Source organism: Tyto alba, unplaced genomic scaffold, assembly GCF_018691265.1.
Source record: "Tyto alba isolate M040663 unplaced genomic scaffold, T.alba_DEE_v4.0 Super-Scaffold_7, whole genome shotgun sequence".
Lineage (NCBI taxonomy): Eukaryota > Metazoa > Chordata > Aves > Strigiformes > Tytonidae > Tyto > Tyto alba.
The window spans coordinates 42,635,515-42,658,078 of NW_024881328.1; the positions used below are offsets into that span (position 1 = coordinate 42,635,515).

General features: G+C 48.4%; 1 protein-coding gene, 1 long non-coding RNA gene and 1 pseudogene across 13 annotated transcripts in view; all 3 read right to left on the reverse strand.

The window, feature by feature from the left end:
• LOC116965201 overlaps positions 1 to 2,366 on the reverse strand; it is a 12,658-nt gene extending 10,292 nt beyond the window's left edge. The window contains exon 1 of the long non-coding RNA XR_004409202.2: positions 2,197 to 2,366. This is a non-coding gene — a long non-coding RNA (uncharacterized LOC116965201). The remainder of the gene's footprint in view (positions 1 to 2,196) is intronic.
• A 522-nt stretch (positions 2,367 to 2,888) lies between these two features.
• LOC104366300 lies at positions 2,889 to 5,219 on the reverse strand (annotated as a pseudogene).
• Positions 3,902 to 22,564, reverse strand: part of HDAC4 (histone deacetylase 4) — a 267,634-nt gene continuing 248,971 nt past the window's right edge. For all 12 annotated transcript variants that reach the window (XM_042783708.1, XM_042783716.1, XM_042783715.1 and 9 more), the window contains 5 exons: positions 22,138 to 22,256; positions 20,345 to 20,478; positions 12,490 to 12,574; positions 9,724 to 9,865; positions 3,902 to 9,265 (listed from right to left, as the gene is read on the reverse strand). In XM_042783708.1, coding sequence (XP_042639642.1) covers positions 9,226 to 9,265; positions 9,724 to 9,865; positions 12,490 to 12,574; positions 20,345 to 20,478; positions 22,138 to 22,256 — 520 coding nt within the window. In that variant the 3' untranslated portion in view covers positions 3,902 to 9,225. The remainder of the gene's footprint in view (positions 9,266 to 9,723; positions 9,866 to 12,489; positions 12,575 to 20,344; positions 20,479 to 22,137; positions 22,257 to 22,564) is intronic.

Sequence of the window (22,564 nt, forward strand, 5' to 3'; positions counted from 1 at the left end):
TTCCTTAACGCTGAGGAAATCACAGCAGTCACACCCACGGGAGCAGATTTCTGCCGCCTTGGCCAGGCTTTAGCCTTTCCTCCCATACTCAGGCAGAAAGCTCTTAAATTCCTGGACATGACCATGTTATTGCACCTTTTCATCAGGTATCACAACATTTTCCTCAGGGGGAATCAGTGTGAAACACCTCCCAGCCTCTCCCCACCAGGAACTCAAGTTCAGCTCCCTGTCCCCATGCAACCAGTGTCCCCGAGCACCTGGCTTTTAGCACACATGCTGTTTTTTTTTTCAGCACCTTTACGGCCAAATCTATGTCTTCCCTAAATCCGTTACTACTTAAAGGCAAGTGCATTTCAATTCCCACTTACTGAGTTTCACTAATAATTCTTCCTTGCATAGCACCAGCTGCTTTTGCGGCAGAAAGCCCTAAGCTGAACTTGACCTGGAAAGGAGCAGCGGGGATTCTTGGAAAGGACCACAAGACAGAAAACAGCTTTTAGAGCCAGTCCCCTTGCACAGACCCCCGGGGAGCCCCGGGGACCACAGCTCACCCTCCAGGACCTCTGCCCGGAGCTGGGGAGCCCAGGGAGGGCAGCGGCAGCCTCGTGCTTGCAGCTACCTGCCCTCCTGCAAGCAGCAAAACCACTCCTGCCTCCCCTGGAGAAAAGCAAATGACGCTCCAGGGCAGCTTTGCAGATTACACCGGCAATTTTGCCTGCAAGATCCAGGCAGGGGGGAACAAATGAGTTCTCAGCTCCCTCAGTGGTCTTCAGAGCAGTCCGTAAGAGATCAGCCATGCACCAGCCCTAGGAGAAAGTTTCCACTCAGCACAGATCCAAATCCCATCGTAAAAGCAGGACGTTTCGCTGGCACGGGCTGAACTTTTGTCCCCGTGTGCTCAGGCTGTACATTTAATAGCGGGCCCTGTTCTTTCCCCAGCAGCGCTCCCATTGCTACAGAGACATTCATTTAAAGCACAAAGCCTTGTCTTGTTGCCCGGAGCGTGAAACGGCCTCTTTGGAAAAACCCATGTAACCCCTGGAAGAGCCTTGGGAAGGGTTTGGAGGAACACCCACCCCAGCGCCCGGCTGGGCATCCATCCCTCGCACCCAGCCACGGGCACCCGTCGGAGGAGCCGGGAGGGAACCACCTCAAAAGGGTTGGAGCACATTCATTGCGGCGCGATGTTATTTTCTTTAGGCTTAACAGATTTCTGGCCGTAAAAATTTCCGTGGCTAAAGCAGCAGTTATTGAAATACATTATTTCATGCCGAGCCCCCGGCGCGGGTGCCACGCCGTTGGGTTTAACCCTCCCCGCTGCACTGCGTCAGGTTTATGTCCACGTGCTCGCGGCGAGCAGCCAGCCCAGGGAGTTTCAGGCGAGATTAAGGCAGCTCTGGATCGCAGATGCATTTGCAGGCCTGACACGTCAACACTCACGGACCAGGGCCCGCTCCCCAGCAAGGTGCGTGCCGGGGGCTGGACCAGCGGGTTTTAACTGGTGGATTTGGAGAAGGAAAAAGTGTTGTCGCAGATGTGGATGGTCAGATACCGCGGGTCTCGGGGATGTCAGAGGAAGCCCTGTCCCAGGCTGCCCTCCAAAATATCCAGCGCTTTTAAACAGCCTTCCCCTCCATCGTCCTAATTTGTAGGGTCTCTAAACCACCACTCAGCAACGAGTATTTATCAGAGCCCAAAGTGCACATTTGGCTTCGCAGCGCGAGACCTGGGGCTTTTTAAAGGATTAGCGGTCTCTGACAAACGCACTGCACAGAGACTGAAATTGTATTTGAAACAACTCCCCCCACCTCCCCCCGAAACAAGCCCTCTGCCTCAAGGCCGTGCGAGCTGGGCTGGCTCGCCTGGCAGCGGGATTTCACACCAGCAGATGAGCTCCCCCGGCTCCCGGAAGACCTTTCCCAAGCTTCTGCCCCGAAGAGCCCCCCATGCCTCCTCCGAGAGGAGCCGCAGCCGCCCTCCCAGCCGTGCCGGCACACGTTATGGCCAGCTGCCACCTCCAGGTCGCTCGTGGTCCCGAAGCAAGCCCCATCCCAAGGCTGTCACCCTGCCTACAACCCCAGGCGCTGCCCGCTCAGACCTTCCCAGGCTACAGCTGGAGCAGAGAGGCGATGCTCGCCGCCCCGCGGGGTGGCGATTACACGAGATAATCCCCGAGCACGGCAGGCTTCTTCCCACCTCAGCAAGAAGCGAGCATCCAGGCTTCCAGAAGGAAAGGTGATCTTCTAATTGCTCAAGGTTTTGCCAACAGCGTAATGAGACACTGAAGCTGCGAGTGGGTCCCTGGACTGTTGGAGAATGGCTCAGAGACAAGGGTCCTGAGCCCACCGAGCAATTGTATGATCAGAGCCTGCTCTAGCTGCTGATGCTGAGCCTCACTAGGGTTTGCCTGCAGCTGCTCGCAGCTGCTGATACAGGAGGAATGTCAAGGACGCTTCAGCCCTGTGTACCGTGGTGTGTCGAAAACAGGTTAAGGGGGATTAGGAATAGTGGTCTGAGAAACCCAGTGTTATGATAACGGTGGTCTGAGAAACATTGTGTTACGGTACTGTTGTGTATCAAAAACAAGTCAAGAGGAATTAGAAATAGTGGCATGAGAAACTTAGTGTTATGAGAAGCTTGTGCTGTAAGCTAACTGCAAGTAGGTGGACCGTGCGAATACGACCTTTGGAGCTTAAGCCAATCAGCTAGTGACTAGTAGGCATAATTAGTAGAAGGATTATAAAAGGCTGTAATGAAAATTAATAAACTGAAGCACACTTTATCACTCATACTGAGTCGGCTACGTTCTTCCTCCTTGGCTGGGTCCTCGGCTCACCCAGCCCGGCACTAGACTACCTCTGACTACTCCTCCCGGCTTCATGAACTACTCACAGGCTGGGACACGAAGCTGAAGGCTGCTCTCCGGGGCAGATGGCACCAGGCTCGCTCCCCTTCACGCCAGGGTTGCTCTGCAGCAGCTCCCGCACGACGGGCAAGCCTGCTCGGCAGAGGTACACGAGCCTCAGCTTAACCGTGAGCCCCGAGGACCCGTCTCCTGCATCCAGGAGAGAGACAGGGAAAGGCTATCAGAACCGAAGTGTAGCTGGTTGCCTTGAATTCAGAGGACACTTCCAGTTCACGCGGATGGAGCAGCTCGATTTTAGATGGTCCAGTGGGCTCCAGGGACAAGCAGGATGATGCAGAGGCTAAATAAAGGGAAACCGCGTCTGAACGAGACCCTGAAAGGGAAAAAGTGGATCTGCTTCACCCGTCTGACACTGAGAACCTCTCCTGAGCCCCGGACAACGTGGGCGAGCACGGAGGATGGGGAGGTGCCCCGGAGGGGGGGGGCCGTGCCCCAGCCCCGCGGGGACAGGCACCGTGTGAAATGGCAACGGGGGCCCCCGGGGACTCGCGTCCCGCCGGCCGCAGATCCGGCCGGAGCGCGGGCGGCTCCCTCCCCGCCACCTTCAGCGGGGCAAAGCAGAACCAACGCCCCGAGGCAGAACAGAGCCGCACACAAAACATCAGTTTTCCCCGATTTTCCGTCGATTTTCCCGGCTTTCGCTCGCTGGTGGCTTTGGGGAGGGGGGAAATTCAGCCGCTCTCACGGACTTCTTGCTGGAAATTCAGTGTCTGTGGGATTTTTTAAGTATTCTACAATCCCTCCACGCAGGCACCTGTCAACGCGCATCTCGGAGAAGCAAGGGCAGAAGCTCTACCAAATTTTCTACCATGGACATCCCAACATACACGTGGGTATCTTTTGACCAAAAAAAAGCTGCTTCAGCGCCAAGGCCCCCTTGCATGACACCAAGAAACCGTTTTGTTTAAAGCGGGTGAAATACCACATCACACCGAAAGCACCAGATGAAAAGAAGATCGGCAACAGAAACCAAGGTGGTACTATAATTAACTTTTTCTTTTTATTTACACCACAAGAATAACAAGTTGTCATAATGTGGTACAAAATACTGGACTCCTAATAAAGTTGAAATTGAAGTCGGTACTGTCAGAGAAAGACACCATTGGCCAGTAAAAAAAAAAAACAAAACAAAAAACAAAAAACACAAAAAACAACAAAAAAAAGAGAAAAGCAGAACAAAACAAAAAACCCCAAACAAAAACAAGAATGAGAAAAATATTCCAACTCCACCAAGTAAAAGAAAGGACCATCAGAAAATTTAGCACAAAGAATGCTACCATCACTTAAAGTAGGGTCCATACAATAAGAGTGAAACTGTGTCTAAATTACAGCGTAAACCGGTAGCTGCTACCAATGGTGACGTCATACTGAGCATGTATAGGTATAAAGTAGAATATAATATAGTTACAACTTTTTGATACTACATATCTGTAATAAGCTCTTGGGTGAATAATGTTTCAACCCCTCCCCCCCCACTTTTATATATATATTATATATATAAGTTTGTCATCCTCATAAATTGGAAAATAGCGCCTCCACTATGGAGCACAGAAAAGTGTTAATTTATTTTCTTTCAATAGGATACTTTTTCATCAATATCAAAGACAAAGTGAAGATGAGCTGAGAACGAGCTCAACTTCATGACAATGAAGAAACATGTTTTCTTTTTGATGTAAAGTCTCGTTTTAAACCACAGTGTTGCACAGTACACGACTGTTTAAAGTGAAACCCAGCAATAATACATCATGTAAAAGTAATTTTAAAAAAGTTAACGCAGCTGTGCTGAAGAGTTAACTCTTTAAAGTCCTCGTCACTCATCTCCTTAGAAGTAACGACTACGTGTGTTGACAAAGGGTTGCATCCAACCTCCCCACCCAGCCGAGAAATCAAAACAAAATACCAACCCAAATGAAAAGAAAAAAAAAATAATAATGACACAGGCAGTTTACTTTGTGTTCTGCGTAGTTTCCCTAAAAACACTGTTTCCACATAAATACAATAAACTCTATTATTGGTAAGTCACAAGTGCTAGATAAACGTCTTTTTTTTTTTTTTTTTTCTTTTTTTTCTTTTTCTTCTTAAAATGAGAAATGTTTAAGTAGTCCTTTTTATTTACTCTTTTATTTTTTAACAATAAAAAGCACAATTTCTTAGTAAGTTCAGTAAGACGCAAAAAATGTTCCCACTCTCCTTCCTTTGTGTGTAGCTGTGTGGGTGCGTGCGTGGGTGCGTGGGTGTGTGTGTGTGACAACAACGTCCCAACCTTTAGTCTCTGCAAATGCCACGAGAGGAAAAAAACAAAACAAAACAAAAAAACCAACCCAAAAAAACCCCCAAACCACAATTTTTTTTTTTTTTTTTTCATTTTCAAAGCTGCCAAGTTTGGCGTGCAAAATCTGTATACAATATAAAGACATGCCAACCTTACAGACCATGCAACCTCAAGGTGTAGGAAACTTAAAAAAATATATTCATATATATTTATATATATATTTATATATATCAATGCCCATAAAAGATGTGGGCCCAAAAAAGTTTACAAAAGGAAGAATGGAATGAATACATGACTGTGACTAATAAAAAAAGGAATGTTTTGTATCGAAAGTAAAAAAAAAAAACAAAAAAACAAACCAAAACAAAACCAAACCGAAAAACCAACCAACCAACCGACAAAAAAAAACCCCGGTGATTACTTGTGTACTGCAAACTGGGCCTCGCTTCTCTGCAAAGAGGACTGAAAGATGCTCCTTTTTTCCCAAGCAGGTACGAAGGGTGCCCCGGGCAGCACCGCGCTGGGATGCAGGAGCATCCCGGGCTCCCGCCCCGCTGGCGCAGCCGCCCGACGGCAAAATCGTCTGAAATCAAGAAGCCAACGGCTCAAAAGGTGAAAAAAACCCCGGCGAGCCCCAAAACGAGGGCTCTTCCCCCCCCCCCGGGCTCTGCGCCTGCACCGGCCCTGAAGAGCAGCCCCACCTCACCCGGGGCGAAAACGCATCCGCGTCGCCGGGAGTTTGGAGGAGACGAGCTCCGCCGTCTCGGGGAAAAAAAAAAAAAACCTTCCCGTCCCTGGCAAAAAGCTGAGCGGAAACGATGGAAAGAAACGAAGGTGGCATCCTGACAAGCTCCTCCGATTTTTAGAAAGAAACCGGCTCAGCACGGCCAGCCGGCAGCTCTCAGGAACGCGAAAAGAAAAGAAAAAGCTTCGCCACGGCCGAGAGGAGAAATACAAAAACCCTCCAGGGAAGAGCTGACAACCGAAACGATCGTGTAAACATGGTTACTGCCCACCGCGTGTACACGGCAAAAGGAAAATTTAAAGTCAGTCACCAGATTCGGCAGCCAGACTAATTTTAGATCACAGCAGCAAAGCGGTTGGTTGAAAAAAACCCAACCACAACACCTCCAGGTACGTCGTGTTTTCACACGGGAAGGTTGTTTTTAGAATATGCTGAGGATGGTTCCGACGCGACCGAAGCTGTTCATGATTTTAACACGTACTTGGGTTTGCAAAACTCAAATGCAGTAGTGTCTGGTTTTAAAATCGCATTATAAACCGAGGAATAAAGGAAAAGCCTCTTGCGTTTGCTCACACGTATGATTATGCTTCAATATTCCTCCCGCGAGCGAGTCCTGAATGGAATGAAAGTGGCCGCTTCAAGAACTGGAAAAAAATAAGTTACTGGAAGCAACCCCGTCAGTCGTCATCGTAACAGAATAAAATAATAATAATATTAGTAATTAAAAAAAAAAAAAAAAAAAAAGCTACCCTTGGTTGTTCGGAGGCGGGGTGTGTGCTATCCTACACCGCTGTAAGAAGGCACGCGTGTCAATCCGGTCTCCTCTAAGCTGCTCAAATTCTTCGTGGCAGGGCTTCGCTGCTGCTCCCACCCGCCGTTTGCAGGAGGCGACAGCACCTCCTCGGGGTGCTGGGGGGGGGGGGGGGGGGGCGGGAAAAAAAAAACAAAAAAACAAAAAAAAAAAAAAAACAAAAAACCAAACAACAAACCGCCTTCGGGAAAAGTTCTCCAACCCTACCAGCGACGGGAAGAAAGGAGAGAAAGTGAGAAAGAGGAGGTGGGGAGGTGTGCGTGCGTGTCTGCGTGTCCGTCTGTCCGGCGAAGAGAAAATGCCAGGTGTCCCACGAGCGTCCGAGCGGCCTTCCCGAGGGCGGGCCGCTACGGCAGCCGCCTGGAATCCGCGCTACGATCCGCGCCGAGGACAAAGACAGCGCCCACTGGAATCCCACTACGTCAAAGGTAAGAAAACTCCTTATTTTCTTTACACAGCTACTATAACAGAACTGAGGAAATATACAGTCGGCGGTATCATTATTACAAAAGAGCCCATCGCGTTCCCTCCTCGATAAAACTGCGCCCTTTCCGAAAAAAATAAACGCTGACAATCTGCCACAGTTCCTTACGCCTGCAGAAAGCTGCTCACTGTACAGAAGACTTAAGAAAAAAGGAAAAAAAAAAGAGAAAAATTTAAACAAACAAACAAAAAAAATAATGTACAAGCAAGAAAAGTGGGAGGAAAAAAGGTTTAGACGCTATTGCCGTTCGGAAATGAAACCTGCCAAATAGAAAATAAACGTCAGAGTCACACAAACAAGGCTTCTTTAGGGTTTTGTGAAATATCGATATAAAAATTAACAGCAAATTCATAGTCTTTGCTATAAAAAACTCATTTTTTTTTTCTTTGTTAGAAAAGGATCACAACTAAAAACCTTAAATTAAAATACAAATGTTTAGGGTAGTTGCCCAGTGGCTAACGTGTTGGCTTTCTGAAAAACTTTCCAACCTGTCGTCTGAAAATCCTCGAGTTTCAACCTGGATCCTTTTCCAAAAGCACCTTTTACATTCCAATTCCCAAATCTGTCCCTAGGGAGCTTCCAATGGCTACTGTTATAGTATGCATTTATTACATATATTTTTCTATAAATGCATCATAAATATTTTTATCAATAATTCATAGGAATCCGGTTTCTAAGCTTGGAATACATTTGGAATATACATTATACACATATATATATTTATACCTAACAATTTAAGCAATATCTCATGCTAGTTGCTTTTAATAAAAAGCATTCCAGTCTTAAACCTGCATTTGTGTCTAATACATGCTTCAACAACCAAATTGATAAGTTCAATTACTAGATAATGTAGAAGAGAGAAAACATTTGAAAATTTGTATTTAAAAATGGTTGAATTTCAAAGACCCAACAGTATTTGCCACTTTTTTGGCAACTACCTTAATTTTTTTTTTTCTTTTTTTTTTTTTTTTTTTTTGAAACAGCAATGAAAGAAAACAAAACAAATCCAAACTTGTAGACAGTTTTTGGAGACGCTCTGTTCAGCTGATGCCTGCTTCCCACCATCATGCCAGCACAAGCCAAAAAGTCTTCCTTCCTGATGGCAGTTCTTGGCTTTCCCAACCAGAGGAAAAATATTCATGAACTGCTGTGTTCTTTGTGGTTTTTTTTTGTTTTGTTTTTGTGTGTGTGTTTTTTTTTAATTTTTTTTTTCTTTTTCTTTTTTTTTTTTTTTACTTAAGGCATTGTTCCTCAAACTTCAGAAAATCCAGCTGCACCAAATCCATCAATTAAAAAAAAAGGCACAAACTCATCTTCAGATGGCTTTGGAGACAATAAAGCCGACTCCATCTGGGCTACCGTTTCCCCCCTTCTCTTTCCCTTTCCTTTAGATGTAAGACAAGTCCCTCTTTCCCTGTCCCTCCCCGTTAAAAATACACCATCTCCCATTGTTCTGGTTTCGACAAGAACGTCGTCGACTCACAGGCAGGCAAGAGCCATATAAAAAATCCAAGAAATGAAACTACAAGATGGGTTGAGTGGTTCAAGCGGAGATTGCTGAATTGTGGGTAATCAAATTGTAAGCACCAGTTTTACGTTAAGGTTTGTTTGTTTTATTTTCGCATGTGTTGTTGAATCTTTGATTTTTTTTTTTTTATTTATTTTTTTTTTTTTTGGCAACTCTGCCAAAGACTTCACGGGCGTCATTCCTCTTTCTGCTCCCAGTGAGGCCCAGAGGAAGAGTGCCCAGCGTGTCAGTCCTTTACTGCTCTTCACCGGCATTTTTCTTTTTCAGCAAATCTATACTGTAGACGCATATAGATATGGAGAGATTTTTTTTTTTTCCGTTGCTTTGTTTTACACCTGGTTGTCCTTCCGTATTCTGGAAAAAACCATGACAGGACACAGGAGTAACAAGAGAAAGCTTCTTGTCAGAGCTTCAAGACGAAGACGAACAAACAGGAGAACTCCAGCTCGAAGGTGAATGCTACAGGGGAGGTTCTTCTTCCATGGGTTCATCGTCGGGTCTGAGCGATTTCACAGAGAGGCGGGATGGGAAGGGAGGGGAGAGAGAAAAGAGGGTTGAGCGTGACAGGGTCGGACAATCTAAGCCCTACGTTCCCATCACCTTCCCACCCAGGCCGTTGTGCACAGCTGGCCCACCCGGAATTAAAACTTGCCACCAAGAAGGGTTTTTAGCCAATCTGTTCTCACTTGGGCGATGTTAATGTTTTGGCTTTTTTTTTTTGCAGCAAAATCAAACGGTCCGAACCGCTGTTTGGCTCCGGTTGGAGCAGCAGGGTCAGGCACGGCGTGCACCGTACTTCCCGGCCCCGCCGCTCTCCAGGAGACCTTCAGAGAACCCCCCCGGGGGGGGACGGGAGGTGCCGCGGGTAACAGGAGAGGATTAACCCCCCCGGCTGGCCCACCACGGCCCGCGCAGGCTCCGAGACGTGGTGACGAACGGGGAGGGGAAGCAGCTCACCTCTTCTCGGCCGGCTTCACGCCCACTGACAGAGACGCCATGGCCGTTACCGTCTCCGCCTCCTCGTTCTCGCACTTCTGAGCCTCGACCAGGGAGTACCCCACCGTGGAGGAGCAACGCTGGAGTGAATGCCAGTACTTGCCTGGGGCAGAGGTGAGGAGAGAGGCAGTCAGGCCACCCGCGCCCTCAGGGGTCCGGCACCGCAATCCCGGGCCCGCCGAGAGCTGCCCGGGGAAAGGCTCATCGCTCCGCTGCGAAATGCAACCGCGAACCCGGGCTCGCTCGGCTTCCAGGGCCGCCTGGAGGGCCCGGGAAGCTGCGGGTGGAAGCGGGTCCCTGGGAAGGACGTGGCACGGAGGCCCGGCTTGCCAGGCGAGGCCGGAGAGCCCCCGCGCGCCAGGGCCTACGGGACAAGCGGAGGAGTGTTGGAGAATGGCTCAGAGACGAGGGACCTGTGCCTTTAGCCAGTAGATTGTAGGCCTGCATGCCTGAGCTGTGCCTTGTCACCTATTAAGAAAATCTTTGAATGAACGTTGGTGCAGGCTCTGCTCGTACAAAAAGAAAAAGGGGGAATTGTTGGAGAATGGCTCCGAGACAAGGGACCTGTGCCTTTAGCCAGTAGATTGTAAGCCTGCATGCCCGAGTTGTGCCTTGTCATGTATTAAGAAAATCTTTGAAGGAACGTTGGCGCAGGCTCTGATCGTACAAAAAGGGGGAATTGTTGGAGAATGGCTCAGAGACAAGGGTCCTGAGCCCACCGAGCAATTGTATGATCAGAGCCAGCTCTAGCTGCTGATGCTGGGCCTCACTAGGGTTTGCCTGCAGCTGCTCGCAGCTGCTGATACAGGAGGAATGTCAAGGACGCTTCAGCCCTGTGTACCGTGGTGTGTCGAAAACAGGTTAAGGGGGATTAGGAATAGTGGTCTGAGAAACCCAGTGTTATGGTAACGGTGGTCTGAGAAACATTGTGTGACGGTACTGTCGTGTATCGAAAACAAGTCAAGAGGAATTAGAAATAGTAGCATGAGAAACTTAGTGTTATGAGAAGCTTGTGCTGTAAGCTAACTGCAAGTAGGTGGACCGTGCGAATACGACCTTTAGAGCTTAAGCCAATCAGCTAGTGACTAGTAGGCATAATAATTATCATTGTCTGTATAAATATATGTACCCTGGACCAATAAACACACACGTTGATTGATGCTCTATCACCCACACTGAACCCGTCTCGGCGTGTCGCTCGTCCGCGGCTCCACAGAGGAGCTGCTGCGTCTTTGGTTTTAAAGCCCAAGGGCGTGGATAAACGCGCACCTGGGGACGCCCAGGATGGCAAAGCAGGGCTGACTCACTGCCTGGCACCGAAAGATGCTCCTCTCCCCTGGCTTGGGAAGAAAGGCGGGAGGTGGAAACTGGATTTTCAAAAGGACAAATGGTGGTGGGAGTGGGGATCCGCGCTGCACAGAGGTGTACGGCACCCCTCCGCCTTAACGGGAGGGGGCACTTAGGCGCTCAAAAATGGATGACGTTCCCTTTTTCACTTCAAAACCCTCGGAAACTTTTAGAGCTCAGGAGAAATACGCAAGAGGGAAGGATGTAGCCCAGATTTGGACGGCATTCAATTCCTAACTGCCACGTTCTTGCTAAGCTTTTGTGGGCAAATCCCCTGCGACTAAAGAAGACAGTCTAAAGTTGTATCTGTTTTTTACGTCTGCAGTCTGCCAGGATAAACACCCTTTTTCAGCGGAAAGAGCACAGGGAAGGCTTCAGAGGGAGAGAATAATGGCTGTTCTCTCGGCCCCCAGGCAGGACACACCGAATTCGCTGGTACCCAAGAAGCCACAGCAAAGCCTGAAAGCAAGAACCCGTACAGTGAGGTCACAGCAGGTGGGGAGGAGGAATTTGTTTCCAAACATCTTCGCTTCTTCTGCGCTGGGCAGCAGATCTGAGGGTCTTACTCTAAGTCCCTTTTAATTTGCTGAGCTCATTTCAAGGAAAAAAAAAAAAAAAAAAAAATCACTCTTGAGGTGCTGCTGAGATGTCCCGTTGGTGCTGAGCACTCACTCTGCAGAGCAGCTTCTGGAAACGGAATTCATATTCCTAAAGACACCAGGCATTTTTCAGGGTTAAAAAAATATAAGGCTTTGGTGTCTTTTACGCTCTGTTTTCGCCCTATAAAAGGGAGACTAGCCCCCTCCAGTTTTAGACCACAAATGTTTGAAGTGGGAAGATGTCAGGAGATAGTGGTGGGATTCTCATGTTACTCGGGATCTTTCCCTCCATCCCCCAAGAATGTCCCCGGGAAAGCTTCAACTACAAAGATTTTAACCTCCCCAGCTAAACAAATCTACAAAGTTATGAACTTCATGCAGTACTCTCTTTAACTTTCATCCCTACCCATTCTTAATTAAGGGGTGCCACAACACCCAGCGAGATTTATGTTATTTGGAGATACCTGACTCGCTTTTGAAGGTACAAGGGCACACTTTAAGAGCAGAATAGCCTGTCCTTTACGGAGATTTGAGAGATTTTCATAAGAATTCCTCCTCAAGCGCCCAGGCGTCTCCCTGAATGGATGGCTCTCAGCGCACCGCTCGGTCCCCGCACAGCAGGACCAGTTTGGGGCCGCACAAATCCAGTTCACAGCGCAGCCACCGCCTGGAAACTCGGGCGAGGGGCCACGGAGCTGCCAGGATGGCGGAGAATTCAAAGGGGTGTCCCACAGGGCAACCCGCCAGGGAACCTGCTGGGTGAACACGGGACTATACTCACTGTGTATCTCGATTACTTTCTCCATTGAGTGCACCGCATTCGCGTTCGCTCTCTGCTGGAAAACCTTTTCTGGAAGAGGGTCAAGCTGGAAAGAGAGAGGAACACCGACGAAACGTCATCTCAAGTTAGAGACCGGGCATTAAGCGCAATTTAGCAAAAGGCTCTGCTGTGTGAAGCCCCCGCTCCCCTGGTTCCTATCATCTGCCTTTAGTTAAACATCCAAAATATACAGACTCTCGAAGAGCTCTCGGGGTACTCAGTGCAGCCCCCTCCAGCCTGACGCTCCTCCCCGCACGAAATGCCGCGGCTCCGCCGGGCTCCGCAGCCGCGCAGCGCAGGGGCTGCGCCGAACGAGCCGGCTGCAGCCGAAGAGACGCTCTTACGCGGACCAGAGAAATACAGCAAGCGACGCCGGCTGCTTTTACAGAGCATCTTTTTAAAACGATAGCTCAGACCTGCCTTTCTGCAAAGTTTTCGCTAGTAAAACCAAACAACGTGCAAATAAAAGGGACTTAAAAATACGGTAACAGCCACGCTCCTGGTTTTCCTCTAAAGAAATAAAAGGGGTAGCTTCTTCATTCTTCTAAATACCTAATCTAGTGTATTCATTAGCTCTTAACTGAAAAAATCTGTACCCTAAGAGCAAATACCCTAATTTTGGTACAGAGAAACAGCAAAATACTGCTTTAAAGACACACTCAGCATGACTATAACTTCAGTCACAATCGATGCCTCTTACCAGCTGCTGGGCTAGTCTTGTCAGGGCAGAGTAGCATTAGATCTGTATGTTAATCTATAAAAAAAATTTGGCTTGAAGTTACCGGTCAGGCTCATAATTGGGTATTAAAATTTAAGTTTTCTGATGCTGGCTTCTTTCCTTTGCTCTTTATATAAAAAGCTTGACAGCAAGAACATGCTGCTGGTATTGAGACTTTAAGTTGAAAGATGACACAGAAAGCCTCCCCAGAAACGTTCCATGTAAATGCACGTAACAAGCAGGTATCTTTCTGGGCTCGGCTGCTTTTATGCTGTAAATGCAAATGGCACCTAGACGATTTCTGGTTTGCTCTAACATCCGTCCCACCCTCAAAAAAGCAGTGCTGCCTTTGCTACCAAATGTTGGAAAAAAAAAAAAAACAACCCAACATATCAAAACACTAATAGCAATGTGGGAAAAAAAAAAAAAACAAAACAAAACATATCAAAAGCACTAATAATAATTTACGTAATAAGGAACATGGGACAATAAGAGTATCTTCATTTTGCTAGAGTCACCAGCTAGGAAATGTCACTCTAAAGAAGCTTCTCTGAGCCCTTTTCCCATTGCTCCTCTAGGTCCATCTCCAGTTACGCTGGAGCAAAGCTTTGAGGTGCAGATCCACCTGTAAGAGCCTCGACGTGAAACCCACCCAGGCAGAACGACGCTGACGGAGGTGCCTTGCAGGGCCAAGTGCTGGTTTGGACGCGGTTCCCACCGGCAAACCCACGCTGCCTCCAGGATAGACTACTCCAGCCCGTGGCTGTGAAATAAGCTGTCCCAGCAAGGAGGTGGTTTTGCCACCAGAGCTACACCTCTGTTAGAGGTCTCGGCCACCCCGGCTGTCCCCACCAGGGAGCACGCACCTCTGCCGACTCAGCGGCGCTGGCTAGCAGGGGGAGCGTAGACCCCCGGACACCAGGCTTTGATCAGCACAGCTGTTTCAAATAAAGAAAGAAAATCGCTCCTAAATCCAGAGCGCTCAAGAGCAAAAAGCTTCTGCAGACCTGAGACCTGCTGTACAGAAAAACTGAAGTCTGAACTAGGTGCGCAGACCGCTCGTTTTCGGATAGGAGCTCTCCTACCGCCCAGGAGAGAGCTGCCCTTTCAGTCTGAGGTCAGGACGTTACAGAACTACCAGGGGACCCAGTTCACCTTTGCAGCAGCACGGACAAACGCACCTACGGTGACCGGTGGACAGTAACTCCAGAGCTCCCTTCAGCAACGAAGGACATCGCTTTTCCCATTTCTTTTTAGAGGAATGAAAACACTCCGGCAGCCAAGGCAGGAGAAAGGAGTGAGAATGAGAAAAGGGGGAGAGCAAGAGAAATGTCCTCTCCTTGCTTGACAGCATTTCCTCCTACTTTCTAGGAGATATTTTCCTCTTGCCTGATAGAAAGCTCTGCCTGTATCCATCCCAGCCCCAGCAGCCTTTGGTTGGTACAGAAAAAGAGAAATTAGATCAACACCCTGAAAACTGCAGCCGCCTTTGTGTTTTTTTTTTTTTTTTTCCTGCTTGTTTGGAGGGTGGGTGTTGCAGAGCATCGAGCCAGGGCTCTTCTGGTGATAGAAAACATCAGTAAAGACAATGAGCCTCCAACACCCTCCTCCGTCAAGGCCCTGGGGACGCACCCCTGGCAAAGTCTGTTCTGCAGCGGGAGCATGCGTGTCCCCTCCTAGAAAAGGCCCCCGACAGCACTGCCAGAGGGTTCTTTTAGCTTTCCTTTAACAGATAAACCCCAGAAGAGACGGACAACTTCTTCGATTGGGTTACTTCTCTCCCCTTGAGATGTCTGTGTTCTAGAAAGCTCAAGCTGTCCCTTTTGTCCTTTGTGAAGTTGTTAAACCTTTTATTGTAGCTACGATGCTTGCTTCAACTCCCACTGGGCAAGAAACCTGGGCTCAAATAAAACTAACCCACAGCTATTACTAGTGTATACCTGCAGCACAGAACTTCCAATTTATTATTATTATTATCAGAAATCATAAGTATTATATATTTATATGTTATCATGAATGATAATGATAATAATGCAAAATTATATTAAAAGGTCTTCCAAGGGAAGGAGATGGGGTTATTTGCTTTCAAACAGATGTCACTGGGAGAATAACGGCTTCCTCTGGCACAGCAGGGGCCTCTGTGCGGTAGGTAAGGATGCCCCAGCAGAGCACCTCTACTTGGCTCACATACATGGCCAATGGCTTGGATTAGACTCACAAGAGCTCATGACATCTCCCAATCAGCTAAATACTCAAGAAAAAACTTTCAGCAGATCTGATGCTCTCCAAACCCGTATTTCTTTCTTCCTTCCTTCCTTTCTCTTTTTCTTTCTTCCCTTTTTCTGTTTCTTCCTTCTTCTTTTTCTTCCTTTCTTTTTCTTCCTTCCATTTTTTATTTCCTCTCTTTGTCTTCCTTTTTTCTTTTTCTTTTCCTTTTCTTCCCTCCCTCCCTCCTTCCCTCCCTCCCTCCCTCCCTCCCTCCCTCCCTCCCTCCCTCCCTCCCTCCCTCCCTCCCTCCCTCCCTCCCTCCCTCCCTTCCTTCCTTCCTTCCTTCCTTCCTTCCTTCCTTCCTTCCTTCCTTCCTTCCTTCCTTCCTTCCTTCCTTCCTTCCTTCCTTCCTTCCTTCCTTCCTTCCTTCCTTCCTTCCTTCCTTCCTTCCTTCCTTCCTTCCTTCCTTCCTTCCTTCCTTCCTTCCTTCCTTCCTTCCTTCCTTCCTTCCTGCCTTCCTTCCTTCCTGCCTTCCTGCCTTCCTGCCTTCCTTCCTGCCTTCCTTCCTGCCTTCCTTCCTGCCTTCCTTCCTTCCTTCCTTTCCTTCCTTCCTTCCTTTCTTTTTGTTTCTCTTTCTCTCCCTCTTTCTCTCTTCCTTCCTTCCTTTCTTTCTTCCCTTTCTTTCTTTCCCTCCTTTCTTTCATTTCTTCTCCTTCCTGCCTCCAGTTCTCCATTAAGAACATGAATTTCTCACAGACCTCCAAGGTCGGGTATCCACAGCTGTTAACTGTGTCTGAAAAGAGTGGTCAAGGCCCAACCAGGGATATTCCCCAGCAAAGAAGCAGACACGGCTTAATACTTAAAAAAGACTCTACAGCAAAGTTTGACTGTAACTTCTGTTCAAAGCCAAGAGAAGCTCCAGCCAAGAGATCTGCTCTTGTGACCACATGGCAGCCATTCGATAGGTGCTTCATGAGGACTTGAAATTGCTCCATTCCAGATTTAATAATTAAGGACAGCACTTTTTATAAATTCTCCACTCTAAAAATAATTCTGGCCCAAACTGGTTTCTGCGTGACATTAAGTGAAGGCAAAAGCAATCCCTGGACAAATCTCTAAGAAAGAGCTTTCTAACGCCTCTTGGTTGATACTGATATAAAGCACACAACATCAGGCAGCCTGGCCACACGTGTGAATCGTTTCCACAGCATGCTCCTCCTCCTGAAAGAACACTCACAGCCAACAGCCTCACCCACCGCTCTCTCCTGGAAAAAGAAGGAAAAACCTCCGGGCATTAGGCAAAAGTTTGAAGCAACTGCTTACTATCACCTTCTTGCTCGTTCGGGATGTCTGGGGTCCGACACTGGACACACCGCTGCTGCTGCCTCTGCGTGAAAAACAACCAGGCATTGGTAGCAGCGACAGGCAGCACTGTGAGTGCTGCTGAGCTCCAGGACCATGCTCCCTGCCACGTGCCTCCACGCTCGTGCACCCCCAGCACGCATCTCGTGCCTCTCTCCCCGCCACCAGCAGCTCCCAGGACCCTGGAGCTCCACGCCCTGCCGCAGGCGTGGGGCTGGCATGAGTCCTAGCCTGGGGCACCGAACGCTATGGATGCCCTGGAGCTTAAATTGCAGCTGCTGTCAGAGGCTGCTCTGAGTAATGGGAGAGGAACAGGGGCTTACTGCTCTAAATCACCATCAGCGGATCTTCCCCGCATCACGTCCACCTCTGATTTTTCAACTGAAGCCGTGCTGGTTTTGCACAACTAAATTTTTAACTAAAGCAGTGCACGCACATTTTCAAGCAACCTCGCCCGGCACGAACTCATTTCACATTAAAATAACCTGCTGCAAAGCTAAAGCTCTGTTTTAATTTCCTGGGCAGTTGGGAACAAGCCGGCTCTTGCCTTTGCGTAACGCTTTTTCCGAGGCGGGAGTTTTGATCTCGGCCGGTGAACGCAGACGCTTCGGGGACTGGCACCGTTCCCCTCATTTCCTACCACTTCCCCGTGCAACTCGGCTCTTCAGCCAGCGCAGCTCCCCGCAGCCCGCAGCTGCCTGTCCATGTGCACGCATGCAAAATCGTCTAACACGCTGTATATCAAACTTCATCAAAGGGCCGCGGGACAAAGCAACGGCAGTTGCCTCCAACTTCCTTGCATTAAAAAGATTTTATAAAAGACCTTGATAAAACCAGCGTTTCCTGCTTTTTGATGTGCGGGTAAGTCGGGGAACATTATCACGATATCTGTGCAGCCTTACAGCCCACCTAGGGAAAGTGAGAACAGGTCCATCTTTAAGTATTTTAAAGCGCCTTATAGCCGTCCTGATTCAGTGATTAAAAACAAAAAAATTAATGTTTTTTTTTACCTTCAAGGATCAATATCCACTCTGCTAAATGAAACCACTCAGGCAGTTGACAACATCCAAGCTATTGTGAGTGCTGAGGTCTCCCCAAAGCCTTGCACTCCCAAACACGTTCGTGGCTTGGATCACGCGCTTCTTTATTGCACGCAGATCCTCACACCACATTGCAGTCACCCGCCTGCGCCGTAGGAGCACGTTAAGCAAGAGGAATGTCATCCTTTCACACGTTATTTCCTCTGTCTCCCTTTCAAAGTGGACCCTGCCATTAGATCCAGCTGCACCCAAAGGTGGACGGAGGTAGAGGGGTTGTCTGTGGTGACAACAGTGCCATCAGCTGTCGGCTTAAGAGAGATGGGTGCTGCAATAAAACCTCCCCTGCTTCCAGGCTGACACAGCAACCTGCCTCCCGAGTTTTCAGCTGTCCCGAGGGCTGAGCACAGGCTGGTGTGCTGGACCAGTTACCCATGCTGAGAGCCTTATCAGAACTGCCTGGCCAAGCACAAGGAGCAGATGCTCTCTGGACGCTTGGAGGTGGGATGCTGGATGAGTGAAGCAGATGCTTTTGATGAATCCCAGCTGTTTTATCTCTTGGACTGATTAGCGAGGGTTCCCCAGGCACCGTTGGCCTTCACGCGGAGTGTGGCCACTACAAGACAGAGCACTCCTAGAACAGGCTGGAAGTCAAACATAGCTGATCTGCACCTCCACGCAGATCCAAGCCCCCTGCTCCAACTCCCCAGACCTGCGAGAGGCCGGTGGCCATTGAACCGCAACCGCGAGCCAGACCGAGTCCGCTCGTGGCAGCCTGTCACCATCCCCAGAAGTCAGCTCCCACCGGAGGCCGACCCGGAGCTGAGATACTGCTTGGCTTCTCCCCTCTGTGGTGCTGCACCTTCAGGTGCTGACCTAAGGGGTTCTTCAGCCAAGGGTGGTGATCAGACACCCTGGTTGTGCTCCCCAGGGCAGGTGAAAGCTTGAGGAGGAACCTCCTTTCTTTCACCATTGGAGAGGCAGGCGGATGTCCGAGACCACCTGCCTTCAGAGGTCATCTCAGCAGCCTCCTCGTGTCCTGTTACTCTTATCGTGGCCTTTTGAGATCTGCTCGTTTCCACAAGGTACTGAGGGCAATCTCTTAATTAAAGAGGCAGCCTGAAAAAAAGATTCAACCACACTAGCCAAGCCATTAACGCTGCCGGAAGGTTTCGCAGCCACCTCCAGCTTCAAATCACTGTGGCTGCTCTTCCCCAAGGTTGAAATTTTCAGTTACGTGTAGCCTAAGGAATCACACTGCGCTGTTGTTTTAACTCGTGCTATCAATCCTCAATGGCTGTTCTGAACAGCTCCAGAGCCCCCGCTATCCCCGGGCACCCGCAGCAGATACCAAGCGAGGACCTGGGGCTGCAGGCTGAGCAAGCACTTGCTTCTCTGAGCGAGGTGGAAAATTGGTGGAAGGCACTTTTGCAGTCTACCGTGCCCGCCCATGACTCAACCATTTGGACTTGTATGCAGAGAACAGGTGTCCAAAAAAGACCAGTGAACCAGGAGGGAGGCTTGACCCGAACTAACCAGTTACTCGTACTCAAAAGCCCACAAATTACACAGAAATAGACTTTTTGAACAGAAGTGTATGCAAAGGTACAGAAACAGCAGATGCCCAAGAGCCCCAGTCTGGGATTTCAGTGCCGATAATTGATTTTTGTCTTTCCTTGCTGCCCTGAACTCCCTGAGCCCAAAGACATGTCAAATGTCACCACTCCAAACCTCAGTTACCAGCCACGTTGGAAGACACGTAGGTGTGAGCTGCTCATTCGGTGCCAGCTACAGCGGTTGCTGGTAGCCAGGCTGTGCCAAGGGGGATGGGCACGGGGAATCTGAATCATTTCTTCCCTAATCCCACTGACACTAAAAGTGTGTGTGTGGAGGGGGGGGAAAGGCAGAAAAGATAAGTATCTAAAGTTTCCTCTGTAGGAAAACACGCTGACCTCCCCAGGACCCAAACCCTAGATTTCCTCGGTCTTGCTCTTATCTTGCAATCACGCACCCTGGCCTTCCTGGCCAACTTCTGTGACCCAGCTGAGGCTTTTCCAACACAGCAATGTGCAGAAGATAGAAAATGTAACATCAAGGACAAAAACACAATTGAAACCAATGTCAAGCAAGCTGCCCAGCGCAGCAGGCACAGGCTGTACTACTAGAGAGGGGGTCTGCAAAGAGAAGGGAAGGCTTGGACAGTGACTTGAGAAAGAAATTAAACTAGTTATTTTCCAAAAAGCACAAAGCAAACTATCTGGATGAGGAGTGAGCCCAAATTCAACTCTTAGCTGTTTCAATCCTTATAATATGGGTTGCAAAACACAGGTAGTTTTTGAACAAATGAAGCCTGCACTCTTTAACCCCACATGTGTCAAAAGGACCCAAACCAATGACAACAATTCAGCGGATTGACTGTTCCTGGAGGATGGGCTGCCCAAATTCCAGGGGGGTCGGAGGTGGCGGCCCCTGGTTCGGCCTGTCTCCGTACCTCGTTTCCCAGCAAAGCAGAAACACACGCTTCCGAGGCATCGCAAATGGCAGTCAGGTCGTGGCCTCCTTCGAGGGCCAGGACGACGCGACCCCCGGCCAGGCCCATCAGCTGCTTCGTCAGGTACCCGAAGCCTGTAACGAGGGAAAAGAGGAAATGCAGGAGAAGGGCAAAGGTGGCGGCTGGAATCAGGCTCCTGGCTAGGGATCAAAGAATTACAGAAAGGAATTACATCATATTAAAAAACCACAAGGGATCTGAAAGGACTCAGCGCATAATACAAGCCAGGTTGGATTTTAATACGCTTGCTGCAGAATTCCAGCCGCGGCTCCCCGCCGTGTGTGCCGCGGGATGGACCCCTGCCTCCCCCACCAGTGCTGCGCTGGAGTTTATCCCAGGTGAGAGGCACCGTCACCCTCCCTGCCACCTTTCAGCCGAATGAAATACAGCGGTTGACTATCTCCTTTGCAAGGAAGGAAAGAGGGTGGAAGGAGGCGGCTTTTTGCCCTGCTTTGGAAGATGCAAAGCCAGAGCAGTCATGGGGGAGGGAGGAGGGGAAGGGGAAATCAGTAAAATTGCTGCCGGTGCTTTCAGTTGTGATAGCAGCATCGCAGTGCCCCAGAGATATCTGACATTTAGTTCTTAGCAGACGTTTCTTCCCGTATATAATATGCTATAAAAATTCCTGGGGCACCCAGGACTTTGATCATACGACACACAATACATTTCTACCCTTTAAACAAAACAGAAGCAAGCTGCGAGGATTTGAAGAACGTGTCCTCAAAGCAACCTTCCCCCTCCAAAAAAAAAATATAAATTCAAACAAAAGAAAATCCAGGGCATTTCCACCCTCCATCCACGCTCCCTGGTTTCTGTTTTGCAGTGACTCCCGCAAGCGCCTTTGCAAATTGGAAAATTAACAGCCAGATAAAAAGTTTCATGGCTGAGCCCATAACTGTTTTGTGAGAGTAAGAGAGCATGGGAAATTCAACAAGCAGGTAAACAAGACCTTTTCATTACAAAGTGTTTCTGGATATCTTAAATAACTTGTCTCTTGTAAATCTATTTCACTTTATTCTTACATAAATTTTATAGGTTCAGCTACCTTACAAGGTTCTGAAGTTCACTGAAGAGAATCAGTTTCCTGGCTGAAAAAAACTCTTAAAAAAAAATAATAAAATCCTTTTGCAAGAAAAACTGTCTTCTCAATTGACTTGAACGAAACAGTGCCAGATAAACCCAGCACAGCCAAGGTGGTGGTGGGGGATTTCAGTGCATCTCCTGTGCAATGCAAAACATCACGGATGCAAAGCAAAACCGAGGTTCCTGTGGGCCCGTATAATTGCTTCAGAGGAGGACAACAGAAATACTCAGCTCACATTCTGAATAAGGTATCCCGGAGGAAGAAATGGACTTCAAGTAGCATTCAGAGCAAGGTACACTGTCTATACGTGGCATTGCCCCTTTCTGCCATTTTGCATTAAAGCGGGTATAATTCTTCAATTTGGCAGCCGTCTTCTGCCGAGATGTGACTCCAAACGAATTGGTAACTTCCTTACATAATTTATTTGCACTTGGAATTGAAATACGCAATGCTTCAAGAAAATGAAGAGACTTCAGCCAGGCCAAAATATATATGGTGCACATGAAAATTCAAAGAAAAAGGCCATTGAAATGAAAGACCTGAAGATAGACCTCAAAACGTAAAATCTGCAAATACTGTACTTTAGTCCCTAGGACAGCAGCAGCTTAGACTAGTTTTGGATCTCTGCTCTTGTAAATCCACAACTTACATTTTGCTGACAGATTGTATCCTCCAAGAGGTGTGGGATGGCCTTCCACCGCATCGAAACCAGACGACACCAGCACAACATCTGGGGCAAATTCATTGGCAATGGGCATTACTACCGTTCTGCAACAAAAATTGAACAATGGCAGATATGTTACTTTGGCCCTTAAGGAACACAGAAACACTTAAACCATCCTGAACAAACACATTACAAACCCCTGTACTCTTATTCCATGGTAGCGAAGCCCACCTCCTATTTTCCTACAAGGTGAGAGCCTGGCTGGCTGAACACCCTTGCACCGCCACGCAGTGCAGTTTTAAAGTGAAGTTCATGTTAGCTTTTTCAGTGAGGTCTATTATTTCCTCCAACAACAGCCTCACCTTTTGACCAGGGAGATAAGTTGTCGTACGTTGTGTTCCCCACGTGTGAT